The following is a 14,716-nucleotide window of genomic DNA, read 5'->3' on the forward strand; positions in this document are numbered from 1 at the left end:
ATGATGTTTTGTTTCTATCTTTTTGACACTCATGATACCAAGGGCGATAATATTTATAAAACTCTTTCAATGTCTCAATACACAACGTAATTGAATTTTCATAAATTTTGAATTATATTCAAATAAATTACATTTTCATAAATCATATTGTGTTAATAAAAATATGTAGAAAAATCCTAGGTATATTTTCAGGCCTGGAACTGCAATATACAGCCAAGCCGACACCCACTTCGAAGGCCGGAACAAACAAGTTTACTTGCGTTTTCCTTGACGACCGGTACAATTTGCGTACCGTAAAGAACTTCTCCGACCGAATCTGATGGCCTTCTTCGGAAGGGCGGGCCTATGACCATTAGGATAACAAACCAACCTTCTCACCGGAATGGCGCCACAACAAGGCATTTTCATTGCCTTCTCTCTCCCTGCTGTCTGCAAGGAGCTCCATCCCGAGCGGATTGTAAGCCACAACGCCACCGCAAATGATTGCTCGGCGTGCTCGGAGGATTGTTTTTCACGGTTGTACGTTCACTTGGTGCGTTTCCAAGACTCCCGCACCAAACGGCCGCCCGAAGGAAGACGCCGTACCACCGCCGTGGCTATGGTTTTGATTGATTAAACATTTGCGCGTCCAAGCGGTTTCCTGAGGCCCAAGCGACGAAGAAAGTTCAAGGAATATATCCGTAGGAATTTGTATGAAGTAAGGATGTAGTAATGTTCTACAAAAAAGTTTTTAAATAATTATTAAGACTTTATAAATTTATTTCCAATGATCTTATTTATGCTTCTTTAAAAGTTCCAAACAAATATTTTTTTATAAAAACAAAAAAAGTTCTCAACATGTATAGCTGAACCAGATAAACTTCTTTTTTTATATTTATCTACAAATATATATTCTGCTAAACAATCAGCTATAAACAATGACACATCCATTCGTCAAGGTGTCTTTGATGGGGACAGAAACCACTTTCTTAGAAGATGCACAGCATGACATCGGGAGAGCTGGGTTGTGTCAAAATATTCCGTGAAAAACAAAGATCATTCCCATTTCGAAACGGTAACAAACAGTCCACACACGACGCACAGCTTCACTATTTATAGGCCAAATCCGACAGGCAGAGGACCAAAAATGGACCATAATCCACCACCAAAGATCACACCCGAGGGAAAGGCAACGGTGTGTTTGCCTTGATTTGGTTGGTTTTGGTTCAGCGCGGGGCGCACACTTTGGGCAAGTGTTTTCCCAACAGGAAGTAGGGAAAATAGTAATCGGCCGTGGAGGTGTTGTTGGCTGTCATAAGCGCAGTTAGGTTGTTTCCTGGATGTACAGGTTTTTTTCATACAGAACTTCAGAACAAATGGTTAAACATCACTACGTTACACTATCGTTAAACATAAGGGCAGCACTTTAAACTCTCACACCAAAGATCACCTAAGGTCATACACGATCGACACGAAATTGCCGGCTTCCGTGCTCCGGCGGGAACGAACAAGGTGGAACCGAACCGGTGGACGTCCAACGCGAGACTAAACCCCGCGAAACGCCAACGAATGACGCGGAACCATCCCATTGCCTTCCGCCTCCGCGTTCTGCCCCATCTCTTGACTTCCCTTTCTATCGATCTTTCTCTGACTTCTCCCCGGTCCGGGGGAACCACTCGGGAAATGCCTCCCACCGTGTACTCTCGGCGGAAAGCGGTAGGACCAGAGACACCTCCACTGAGCCGTCGCGGACGCGAGTTTCTAGTAAAAATAATCATACATCAACAACAACAACCACGACAACGACGACGACGACGAACTGCATCGTACCGTAAAGGGAAAGAATCACCCCGAAAAAAAAAAACCGAGGAACTGCGCCGACTGCACCCGTTGTTTCGGTAACCGGGGCAACCTGGACCTGGATGGTTTTCGGTGAGGTGTGGGTGTTATTTCGTTCGAGGCGATCACACGAACCTGCCGCCGCTCCGGCGTCCAACCAATCAACCAACCAACCAACCAAACGCGATCACGAGGGAAAATGGTCACCCCTCCCCGGGGGGCGACGAACGGGTGGAAAAGCCATTCGGTTCTTTTTGTCTTCCGTGTTGTGTTGTGATATAATTTCCCGTGTTTGCCCCGTCTGCGTCTGCATTTCGACACATATTTCCTTCAAGACTGATAGTCGAACCCGACGAGGTCGGGGGAGGGGAAGGAAAAACAGGCGACTGTGTGCCGTTCCCGGCTGGGAATGACCCACTTTTCCGCGCGACGTGTTTCCGCGGAGAGGGGTTTTTTCCTTTGAAATAAAAGTTTACTTTTCCTATCGATTCATCCGTATCGTTGATAAGAATATTTTAGAAAATTTGAAAACTAAAAACTCAACAATCACTTCCACGCGGTAATGTTGGGCTCATAGAAGGGACTTTTGCCTGATATTTGGTTCTGTGTTGCAGTTCAAATGTCGAATTAAAGTGACCTTCTCTAGCCACCGGTCATAACGGGAGCAATTTCCTTTGGATCGACGGACATCGTTTCAATCTATATTTATGATCTTGGGAATGGATTCATTAATCCGACCTGCTTGCGGTAAATGGTACGAATCGTCAAAGGATTATTATTTACCTCGTAAAGAAATTGAAAAAAACATTCCAATTTCTTGAAAGGTACTTTTCATTATTTCATTAATTCGTAATATAGGAGTAATTTAAACACTATAGCATAAAACAATATTGAGAAGCCGAAAATGGTGTATAAATTAAAAAAAAAAACATAAACTTAAAGTTTTCAAATCACAGTTTAGAATATCTTGAAAAAGAACTAATATTTTGACAAACATAAAAATGCATTGTTTTAAGGATAAATTTTGAAAATTATGTTATGTTCTGGATCATGATATTGAATCAAAATTTTAGATTATCAGAGCTTAACATTAGCCAACAGGACCGACGATAAGTCTCGTTCGAGTTAGATAGTACATTTATTTGGAGCGAATATGAATCGAAATAAAAGGAACAAATACCCAAAAGCTTGGCCATAACTTCGGACATGCAGGTGCAAGAATATCGCTTTCATTTGTCGGTTTAGGACAGTGAAGGACTTGGAACATGCACGTGCAAGGATATCGCATTTATTTGTTAATTAGTTTAGCATCGCGAAGGAGTAAGAAAAACAGTGATGGTGCATCAACGAAGCGCGGTAAACTCTCGGTATCGTTGCCGAGATCGCGATCGTCTTTCAAATTAAACATGGATCACGGACAAAATATCAAAAAGAGATACATAGCTTTTTTCATGCAACGACAGCGCAAGAAACATAGTTAAGCAAAGATTCTTGCGCAAGAGCCTGCGCAACACCCATTAAGTATATAAGAAGAGGATTTTTGGAATAAAATCAGGCTTTCATGAGTTTCTTTTGCAGACGGTCATTATGACCGACTTGAAACTGAGCTTGTGGATGTTGAATTATCTATTACAACTTCAACCATCTAGTAATCCGAAATAATCTAGTAGACTGTGAGGAAGATGCAGCAAGGAATATTGTCGTCTGTAGTCTGTTGATTCGTGGGTTCGAATCCCAACAGAGACCGGACCCTCCCCTGTACGAGAGGACTGACTATCCACGTTACAACAGGGAAACAAGTCTCGTAAGCCCTTAACGGGCAGGCATGACCAAGAGGTCGTTACGCCAAGAAGAAGAAGAAGAAGAAGAAGAAGAAGTCTGTTGTCTCGTTAGTCTGTGGTCTGTGGTCTGTTTCTGAACATGGAATAAACGAGGATTGAAATAAGCAAAGTATATAACCAACAATGGAATGATCTCACCGAAATTTTCACAAGGACACCCGTGGAAGAAAGAACCGGATTTAGCATCTTTATTCCAAGTGTCTATATCCGGTAGTTCTACGTTGGCTATCATCTTATGATTATGTTTCCTCCGCCTTCGGGCTTGAACCGGCCCGCAACTGAATTTTTTGCGAGATTTCTCATGCTTTGACTGTAGCATTAGTTGCAATTCCTCCGTTCCCCTACTTAGACCGGTCGAAACTGAATGCCTTAAATCGAGAGTCGCAAGGATACTTAAGTATCACGTTGAGAACAACTACGCTCGCGATCGGGTACCTTCGTGCTTCGATCGCACCTCAGATACATACACTGATAATCCATGTATACAAAGGGTACAAGTCTAGTAAGTCATTGGCGGGCAGCCGTGAACGTAAACGGTCGCTACGCCCAAGAGAAGAAGAAGACATTAAATTAAACCAAAAAGTACTAAAACACGATATTCAGATTATTTTGATGCGATCAAAATGGGTTTTATTAAGACATTTTCTTTTTTTTTTCCTGTTGCACGTTATAACTTCTTCTGTTGAATGAACGTTCTGCCCACGTCCATGGTCGTACTTCCGCCATGCGAACGAACATCAACGGCCAATCATCGCCACTGTTTGCGTGTTGGTGTACTAAGTGATTTCCCATCGGTTATATGCGGTTTAAAGTGAACCCTTTTGCGCTCCTTCCTCTGTCCGGTTTTGCGCTTTCCATCTATTTTGTTTTTGCTTCGGGATGGGGGATGAACGTTGGTTATATGTAAGTACGCTCGTACGAAATTGCTTTGAAGAGTTTGTTGCATACGAGAAAATTTGAAAAGAAAATCCTAGCTCAAATTTCCAATAAGTGTATCCTTTTTTTATACTATTAAATTCACCGAGCTGTCCCGTCGCCAAAGTGTCTGTGTAGAGGAAAAAACCTCCCCTTCCCGTAGTCCCCGGAGGAGACGCAAAGGAAGTAGAGTGGTGTGTGCATGGTGGAGGATTCCTTTGCTTTTTAATTATATATTTTAAACTGGTATTTTTTATATAGTCTGTTTGCTTAACTTTACGGCATACATTTCACGAGTTTGGTGTATTTCGTTTGCTTATTTTTATTTTATCTTCACACACCGCTCACCGTTTCACTATTGATGGGGTGGTTTTAATCGAAGAAACATTTGAATTTCAAATTACTATGCGATCGAGCTGCTACTTCCGTGCTGGCAAACGTTTGCGGATGCGTTTTATGTTTTATTATCAAGCATTCACGACGCACCCACCTGATCATGGTCAATTATCACCCAATACCGGTGGGTTATATTGTAACCCCCTTCAAATCACGTGCAGTCCATCCCCGTTTGCGATTTTCTCCTTCTGCCTAGGTTCACAGTTTGATAACGGTGGTGAACTTAAGTCATACTACGAATAGAACCGACAGGAAACAGAACTTACTCTACGCACTGGTAGCGCAAGATGAAGGCTTTACTGGAAAAAAAAAACCCTGATCGTTTTCTTATTGAGCTTCTCTTTTGAAATGTTTAATAATAAAATAGAACAGTACTCCTTCCGTTACATTTAATTACATCTTCTTTAAAATAACCATCTTTGTAAGAAAATATATTCATTCCACCGTTTGAGTGGTGGACCCGGTCGTTCGTATTCCCCGTTCCTATCCCTTGTGTTTACCGATATTTGGCAACAACTTTTACACCTGGTTTCGTTTGTTGTATCTTCTTGTCTCTATTTTCGTTTCTGCTGCTATATATTGAGCATAGCCTCCATCATTATTCGTTTGTTTGATCCCTTTTCCACTTTCAATATTTTTTACGTTACGTTTCCTACGTTGGTCAGTGCTTTGTTACCAAATTTGTTCATACATCCTAACAGAATCGATAAGTATTATACAGTTTTTTTTTGTTTTGTTGAAATTCTTTACACAAAATAGCAAACAAATAAAACGCACACATATTTTTGAACATAGTCCTGTTTCACTGTCTTTTATCATCTGCTACCTTCTTATCGGCAAGAAACCCCAACCCCATTTGTTTTCCGGTCACATTTGGTTTCCGCAGTTTCCTTCCCAAACCCGTTCCCCTTGGATTCGCTCCCTTACTTCCCCCGCGTCAGGTGTCTTTCAATACTCCTACTACCATTTACGTGTCTAATGTTTTGCATCGCTTTACTAGTTACGTTTAGTTTAGTTGTTAATATACTAGGTGATCACAGCTGATGATTCATTTTTAACCCCCTTTTCTGCTTGCTTTGCTCCAAACTAATGTTGCGCGGCCAATGTCAGTTCTATATGTCGGCATCTGCACTGTGTGTTTGTTTCCGCCCCTCTGCTTCTGATTTTGGTTATCCGTGGGTGTGAGGATAAATAACAGTAGTTTCGATTTATTCACACAACTTCATCGAAACTGTGGTTGTTAGTTTTAGGAGAATTTCACCCAAAAGACACATTAATATGTCACCACGTTTGCTCAACACCACAAAGACGATTTCGTAGTCTTCCGTGCGAAATCAGGAGAGAAAAAACCGCCTGCAGCCACAGCGTTGTGCCAAAGGGGTGACATCAAAGATGATTTCACCATTTTAGTGGATGTTTGTGGAAACCCTACACCTTTGTTTCATTTTGTGAAACGGAAATTATCCACTTCTTTCACAGATTCTCCTTCGGAGAAGTACGATCATAGTTATGTTTGATTCAATAGGACTGTAATTGTGAGGCAAGGTAGAATATACTTTCGTTCCAAAATGAGACTTATGGAAGCTTTAGAATGATCACATTCTGAAAACAGAGTATTTTGCATATTCTTTCACTGTGTCCTTGCCGTACAATAGTATAATAGGACGGGAAACATTCATGGCAAAATCATGTTCTTCGTGGGTTTCAAAAGGTTCCAATTTTGGTTCAGGCTGTGTGTTGCAGAACCGAGCATCTTTTTCCCCTTATTTGGTTTTCGCAAACGTTGTGTTTATTACTTCTCCTTCCCTCCTAACTGATCTCTTGATATTTGTTTCTAATTGTCCTGTGCTAATGTTAGCTGTAGTACCTAATTCATATTTGTTGAATATAGCTTTATTATTTGAAATTTCTATATGTATTAAATATTTCCTCTGGCACACTTCCGGCCAACAACGCATTTTTAACAGTTTTCAATAGCCGTAACCACATTCGACATTTAAATCATTTATTTAAATAAAAAAACGTAATAAAAATAATTAAACATTTCGATGCTCATACATAGAGCTACAAAAAAAAGTGGAAGGAGAAATAAATCTTTACATTCTTATCTTAATCAAATCGTCGCCCACAGTTGTCGCTAATATTGCTCCAACCAAGAATGCGTGTTCACTTGAATTGTAGGATCTCTTCAAAAGGTGATTACGTCAATGTTTTTTTTTTTGTTTAGTTTTCGACCTGAGGTATATATTTACGTCGTCGGCTACCAAAACAAATGTATCCGAGTATGTAACACCACTGCCGTGAACTGAATCGATCAAGAAACGTTGGGAAAGCTGAAGCGATAGAGTTTGTCCCTCCCCTAGCCATCTGAATTAAGGTAATACTTAAAGACAACGATGAAGCTTACTATTCAACAGCGCGTTTGTTATTCAACATGGTGGAGATGGAAAACTGCCTGCAAAATGATACCTTTTCACGCATTGTTCTCATCATACAAGTGGTCACAAAATAATTAGAAAAAAAAAATATGTACACATCTTAGCTTGACTTAAATAAACAAAACGAAGAAGTTCCTTATCGCACGTGTTTCAAAGGTTGTGGCATGGAGCTACCATTAGTTACCTATCGTTTTTCCACGATTCGACATTCATTCGCGTTGAACCATCTTCTGCCAAGGATATCCCTTTTGTGTCCGTTTTCAATCAAACAATCCTAAACGACGCACTCGAGCACAGTTCGTTAAATTAATAAAGTACGCTAGCTTCGTAGGTATGGAAGAAACCGATTAAGCCGGAACCCCTTCTCGCTACATACACACACGCACACACACTGTTCGTCTTGGATCGGTGCGTATCGCTTTGTCTGTGTCCGCGTTCCACCTTTCTGCTTCCTTGTGCTTAAACGTTAGCACCCGCCTCCAGGGGGACATTTTTGCTATCCAAACCAAATACGCGCCCGTTCGGTGTAGGGGGTCCTCCACCCTTCTTCGGATCGATGCCACCTTTACCGTTGCCAATAAACGTCGTTTTCAGATCCAAAGTTACCGGCGGTTTGGCGGAGATATTGTTATTGTGCTGTTGCTGCTGATAGCTGCCGGAAGAATGCTGTCGATTGGAATACCAGGAAGAAGATAGTGTTATATTTTTAGCACGGCACATCGATTGGGCGCATCCTTATTGTTCTTGTGGAATTCGTACCTTTTTACGCAGATTATTCAGCTCGCCGTTCGCCGCCCCATTTGCGATGCTGCTTTGGCGGCGTTTGTCTAACACCTTGCGAGCCTTCGCAATCGTTGGCAAGACTAGCAGCAGGGCGCCGGAAATGACGATGAAAAATCCGGCCAAATAAAACGCTAGATCGTAAGACTCGGTCAAATCGGATATCCAACCTGGATCCAAGTGTGCAGTGTTTGGGTTTTGCGGAAAGCAGTGAACGAAAGAGAAAGATTATTACACTCGAATGAAAAAACACATGCTCCGGGTAAAGCCCCCATCCGCCAACGAACCTGCCAACGGTGGTCCCACTAGGTTCGCTACGCCCTGCACCAACAGCAGCAATCCGTACGCATTGGTGAAACGCTCCAGGGTGATCAGCTCCACCAGAATAATACTGGTCAGCGAGTAGTTTGCCGCTATGAACAGTCCGAAGCCACCAGCCAGAACGGACAGACTCTGCAGAAAGCGAAAGGGTACGGTACGATGCAGTGGATGTCTCTTTCGCTGTCGCACAATGGCTGTGGAACATTAGCACTTCCGGCACTTACCGTGTAATCCCTGAATAATGGTACCAACGCCGTCACGAGCCCGCACAGTGCCATGCAGAGGGCGTACGTGTAGATTGGGTTGACCGACTTCCGATCGCCCATCCAGCCGAGAAAGACCTGTTTTTCGCAACCATAGGCGATTCGAATTTTGGAACGGGGAGCAAAAGGAGGTTGAGGCAAAGATTAACATCAAGCGGCATGTTCACTATCTATTCGGTTTCAAGATCAAGGATTTCATATCTCATCAAAACATCGACACACACACACATACGTCAACATTCAAGCGTTCCCACGAACATCGAACATACATATACATTTGAGGTAACATTCTATTGGCAATAAAGATAGACACGGATTGGATGGGGAGCACAACATTAAAACACACACACGCACTCACATACACACACACACAAGACCCAAATGGTGCAACAGGGGAAAGAGGTTCGACGTGAGGGGAAGATATGTCCTATGCGAATCCTTCATACGATGGAATCGAACGTTCGCATTACACGATTGGCATAAATGTCCTTCTGATATGTCTAGAAAAAAGAAAAACACAGACACGCAGAGATCCACTATGAACGAAGTTAGTAAAAAAAAAAAAAAGGAAAATACATCAACGAGAAATGTATAATTTTTTGCTTCTGGTCTGAAAAGACATTAATCATTGGATGGATGAAGTTTCTACAAAATTCAATCGGGTGTAGTGCGAACTTCGTGCATAAAAAACGAGACATTATGCAAATAGCAAAAAAAAAAATCAAGAGATTAATGAACCGCGTGTGATTTATGTTGGTTGAAATGTTTGGACGAGAACATTCGAAAGAGTGATTTTAAAATGTACATTTATATTTTTAACCAACCAAATAAATTTCCGGGGATATTGTGAATGACGTCGATCCCTACTGAATCTAGCAGAAAGCAACACTTAATGTTGTAAAATATATGAGCCCAATGCGAAATAAGCCAACTACTTTTAAAGCAAAGACGAAAACTCTCGAAAAGGACTAGTGGAAAAGTGTTCTTAGCGGGAGTAACGATGCGCTGGTTGCATTCTGTAAAATCCACGCGTTCAGATGGGAATCAACCAATAACTTATTTCAGTAACTTTTTTTTCCAAAGTTTCTTATATATTATTATTGTATGTATAACGATTCTTTAGAAGTTTTCTACACAAACAAGTTCACAAACATCTTTTGAATCAGATTTATTTTTCTGATTGCACCGATTCTTCACAAATAGGGGCTAAAATTTTGTTTTGTAAAAGTCTTCGTAATATATCCATTCTTTGTCAAAGCTTGCAATTTTTTCTGAATAAAAAGTTATTTGCTGGTCAGACGAAGAAGCATAACGTTACATACAATAAGTAAAGGTTCAACTAAGCACAATGAAATATGTTCTATATTTGCTGCTCTAAAAGGAGAAGGTGGTTGAAGGGCAAAAGCAGATATTTGGTGTCCTATTATGGAGGTTTGTCGCAATGTTTGGAAATATGTATGTATTTGAAATTCATCCAACAAGAATTTTTAGCGAGCCCCTAGAATCTATGGATATGACAGCATGAATGATTTCTACTGTATCAGGTCTATAAATGGAGGTGCGTTATACCGAAGTAATTTCAACTTTAGAAAGTCATGCAAAAGCACATTACAGAGCAAGACAAGCCATCTATTGTAATACAACATCTAAACAAGCATGGGGTGAATGCATAGGGTGTCAATTCGCTGACTATGGCTCTTACCTCCCCAACCATATTCAGTATGCCAATGATGGAAATCAGCATGGAAGACTCGGTGGGGCTGAATCCGATCTGGGTCGCATTATCCCCGAGGTACACGTACGGCACGTCGTAGAACGTGTACAGCAGGAAGTTGGAGATAGCGAACAGCAGATAATGCATGTCGGAGAAGTAGGAGAAGTCCAGAATGCTGACCAGCAGCGCACGGAACTCCTCCACCCCCTGGTACCAGGCGGACTTCTCCTTCGCGATCGTCGTCATCGAGTTGCGGTAGATGTCCGGGCAGGAGGAGGCCCGCAGCCGGTAGCGCTGAATGTTCAGCATAGCACCGCGGTACGTCAGCGAGTGGCGGTGCATCCGCAGGTCCTTCAGGTAGGAGGCGGTGGACGCGCCAGTGCCTGCGACTGCGGTCGGGGCCGTACCGCGCGTGCTGTGGCTGTGCACCCGACGCAGGAACACCGGCGGCAGCGGAGTAGTACCATCGTGGTCGTACTGGGTGGCGATCGGGTGCCGCTTCTGACCACCGGCGGCGGCCGCGTCCCGTCCTCTTGCCGCGGTCCGTGCTCCACCTGCAGCTCGTTGACGCGATGGCGTGATCACTGTTTCATCGCCAGCGCCATTCGTTTCTTTGGTACCCTCCTGCTCATCCATCCCGCGTTGGCTGTCCATCATCACGCCATTGGTGGCTTCCTTGGCTTTCTCGACGTCTTCCTTCTCCTCCTCCGCCACTTGCGGCGAAAGTGGTTCACTGAAGCTTCGCGAATTGTTCAACTGAGCCGTCGGGAAACCCTGCAGCACGTGATGATCGTGCATGTTGTGCTGCTTGCTCAGCATCGCCAGTACCTCCAGCGGTATCTTATCGTGGCCGGCACCGTTCTGCAGGTACGTCGGTAGCGTAATCAACGAGCTGAACAATCGTGGATCGTCCAGATCGTACAGATGATGGTCGTTCACTCCATCCGCACCACTTCCACCGACAATACCGACTCCACCAGCTCCCTCGACGATCCCCCCATTGAGCACGCTGGCATTACCTGCCGTGTTGGTACTATTGCTGACCGAATCCGCCTGCTGCTGCTGCTGAAGCTGCTGTTTGCGACGTTTCTGCTTCGATTTGTGCGTCGTCCACTCGAGGTCGCGCATCAGAAGGCCACAGAGACACATGTTGAGAAAGACGCCCGCCAGTATGAGGGTCGTTCCGCGCCAGCCAAAGTTATCCAGCAACACCTGCGTCAGCGATGCAAACACCATCGTGCCGATACCGCTTCCGCACACCGATAGGCCCGTCGCAAACGAGCGCTTCTTATCGAAATAGTACGCCACGATCACAACCGCTGCGACGTAGCACAAACTCAATCCGAAACCGGCCAAAATACCAAACGTAAGGTACAACATTTCGATCGAGTTGGCGTACGCGGACAGTGCAAACCCGATCGACGCTAGAATCGACCCGACGATGGTCACCTTCCGGCAACCGTAGCGATCCGTCAGGAAGGACGCAACAGGGCCGCACAGCAGCGGCATGGCCATAAACAACGAGCCAACCCATGCCGTCTTACCCTTGCCCTCGCCGAAGTACGACAGCAGTTCCATGTACATCACACCGAAGCTGAACGTCACGCCGTCCGCGATCAGATTTACCATGAACGAGGCGAAGCACACGACCCATCCCCAGCCACCATCCGGGGGCCGCGCTTCCGCGTACGCCCCGAGCGAGCTGTTCTCGTTCGACGACGAGGACGACGATGATCCGGAGGAAGACGACGAACTACCGGAACCGTGCGACAAAATGCTTCCAACCGGGCTCGAACACATCTGATCGGAGGTGGTGGAACCACCCAAACCTCCGGCCGCCGTCGTCGAGCCACCGAGCAGCGCCCGGTCCTCTCCACTCTCCGATCCATGCACCCCGACGCAGTGCTTGTTGCTGCTGAACTGCACATGATGGACCGGCCGTTCGGCGACGATCACCGATTCCGGTTGGGAAAACTGCAGACTAAGAACGCGCGCCGGTTTTTCGCCGAAACTCTGGCTCGACGGACTCTTTACGATGCTCTTCGTCTTTGGCCGGCCCCGTCGCTCGTTGGTTAGCTCGAGCAGGGGTTTCACTTCTTCCTCCCCGCCCGGTATGGGGTCCTCATCCGGTTCCTGCTGCTGACTGCTACCGGTGGCTTGCCGCTGGTCCATCGTTCGGGTACTTCCCGTCCCCGAACAACCATCTATTCCTTCATCGATCGAAACTACAGCCGAACGGAAACCACCGTCAGCTGCAACGTCCTCCACATTCGCGCCACCATCGTAGGTTTTATTCACGTAAATGTTGCGATTTTTTAAACTCGAGGACGACGACGAACGCAACGGGTGGTTTTGCAACTCGGGCGTTTTCGGTTGCTCTGTCACACCGGGGGTGGAGGACTGATTTAAAGTTTCAGGCTCATCGACACTGCCTCCCCCACCGCCACCACCACCGACACTTCCACCGACACTCGCACTCGCACTACTACAACTGGCCGCGCCGCTTCCGCAGGAACTGTTGCCCGAATCGGTCGACGAACCTTGGACCGGTTGCGGTGGCGTTTGGTGGCGCAACTGGGCGCCACTGGTTGGCATGGCCGCACCGGTCGCACTTCCCGGACTCGGTAAAGACGCCGGTGGATTACTGCTGGTGCTGCTGGCGTTACTTTTTAAGCCATTCCTGCCACTGGGAGCGTGCTGTTGACCATCGGCGTTATGGCGATAGTGTTGTTGTTGCTGATGCGGGTCTTTACTGGGATGCTTGAAATGTTGCTGGGCACCGTTTGTGTTATTGTCCTTTGGTTTTGATTGCTGCTGAGGGCTAGCACGCAACAACGGCTCCAGGCTGTCGTTGCTAGTGGTAATATTAATATTTCCAGGCGCTCGGATAATATCCATTCTTCCCGATTATGGCGATCGTGGCGCCCCGCTAATGGATCAAGTTGGGGGGCGAGCATGCGGAACACCTACGGAGGAAGAAAGCGAATGGTTGAGGGGCATTAGACTTTTGTTTGTAATGTAGTTTTTCCTAAAATTCACATCATTTAATTGCTATATTACCATTGCATTGGCACATAACATAGATATGTTGCATTAATTATTTTTTTAAATACACTTTTTAGTACCTTTTAAATTTTATTACCTAAAAATGTGATGTGCAATTCTTTTATTAATTCGTTCACAACAAATGATTTACTCTGAAGGAATATATAAAAGTATTGCCCATCCACCTATACAAAACAATAACTTCTTGAAGTAAAGTGGAATACAGTGCACGGAATTCAAAACTTATTGTTGATAGAACATGGTTTGTATTATTTTTTAAAGATAACGTGTCCTTCAACTATATTTACTTGAGATTTTTTTAAAGTTTTCGTTACCATTTTTGTGTTATAAAAATATTATGATTATAGAAGGAAATTTCTACTAACGCAGCATCATATTATTCCAACTCACTTTCTCACTTTAAACATCAAATCACTAAAACTTTGTTCTATACTCTTTAAAAGTATTTTAGAAAAATGATTTGCCAACGAATTGGTCAGCTTTTGCTTTTGCGCCATTCTTTTCTGATGATCGCTTGAATCTTTCGAGCCGTTCTAAACTGCATCTCCGGTGTAAAGTCGTCTGGCCAGGATTTCCTAAAGATGCACTAAAGCATTTAGATAAGGACCTCGTGTTGGTAAATTTGAACAAGTTATATTTTGCCCCGAAATCTCTTATTCAGATAACTTACTTACGGGAATCGCGGCGTTATCTTGTTGAAAATCAATCATTTTTCAAGAACATAAATAAATGGGATCAAAAAGGTGTCTACAAATTCATTCTTCTTTACTAATCAAATCTTTAAATTTACATTTACATTCCTTAATTATTCACAAAATTTCCAGTGGCATTATCAACCAATATTTGTTTGATTAAAAAATAATAGAAGATTTCATTTTCTAAAATACAATAACGTCCACCTCCTACTCGGGACCTCTTGCTTACCTCTTGTTCGGAAAAAATATTCCTTCTTCGCTGTGCTTGTTTAGAATATGGTGTGGGTGAGTGAAAATCACCGCCAGTTGCGTAACGTTGCCTACGTTTCGATGAAAAGGCGTCCATGCGGTTTTATCCGAATATTATTCCTTGCAATGTGACGAATCTGTAAGCAAAAGGGGGAGAAAACAGAAAATGTACGCGGTAAGACATAAGAATATCAAGTTTGGGTAGAAAACATAAAAATGT

At 43.9% G+C, this 14,716-nt stretch overlaps 1 protein-coding gene across 1 annotated transcript; it reads right to left on the reverse strand.

The window, feature by feature from the left end:
- Window positions 1-7,867: 7,867 nt before the first annotated feature.
- Window positions 7,868-13,384, reverse strand: LOC131284707 (uncharacterized). The gene is made up of 5 exons (XM_058313570.1): window positions 10,475-13,384; window positions 8,734-8,850; window positions 8,476-8,641; window positions 8,168-8,358; window positions 7,868-8,074 (listed from the first exon to the last, which is right to left on the reverse strand). The coding sequence occupies exons 1-5, from the start codon at window positions 13,382-13,384 to the stop codon at window positions 7,868-7,870; spliced, it is 3,591 nt and encodes a 1,196-aa protein (XP_058169553.1).
- Between the last annotated feature and the right edge of the window lie 1,332 nt (window positions 13,385-14,716).

Source organism: Anopheles ziemanni, chromosome 3, assembly GCF_943734765.1.
Source record: "Anopheles ziemanni chromosome 3, idAnoZiCoDA_A2_x.2, whole genome shotgun sequence".
Classification (NCBI taxonomy): Eukaryota; Metazoa; Arthropoda; class Insecta; order Diptera; family Culicidae; genus Anopheles; species Anopheles ziemanni.

Coding starts and splice junctions, on each gene's coding strand:
- LOC131284707 (XM_058313570.1), bottom strand. CDS start 13,384: ATGGATATTATCCGAGCGCCTGGAAATATTAATATTACCACTAGCAAC. Junction 8,851..10,474: donor TACTGAATATGGTTGGGGAG/GTAAGAGCCATA, acceptor TGCGAAAAACAG/GTCTTTCTCGGCTGGATGGG. Junction 8,359..8,475: donor AGTGGGACCACCGTTGGCAG/GTTCGTTGGCGG, acceptor ACTTGGATCCAG/GTTGGATATCCGATTTGACC.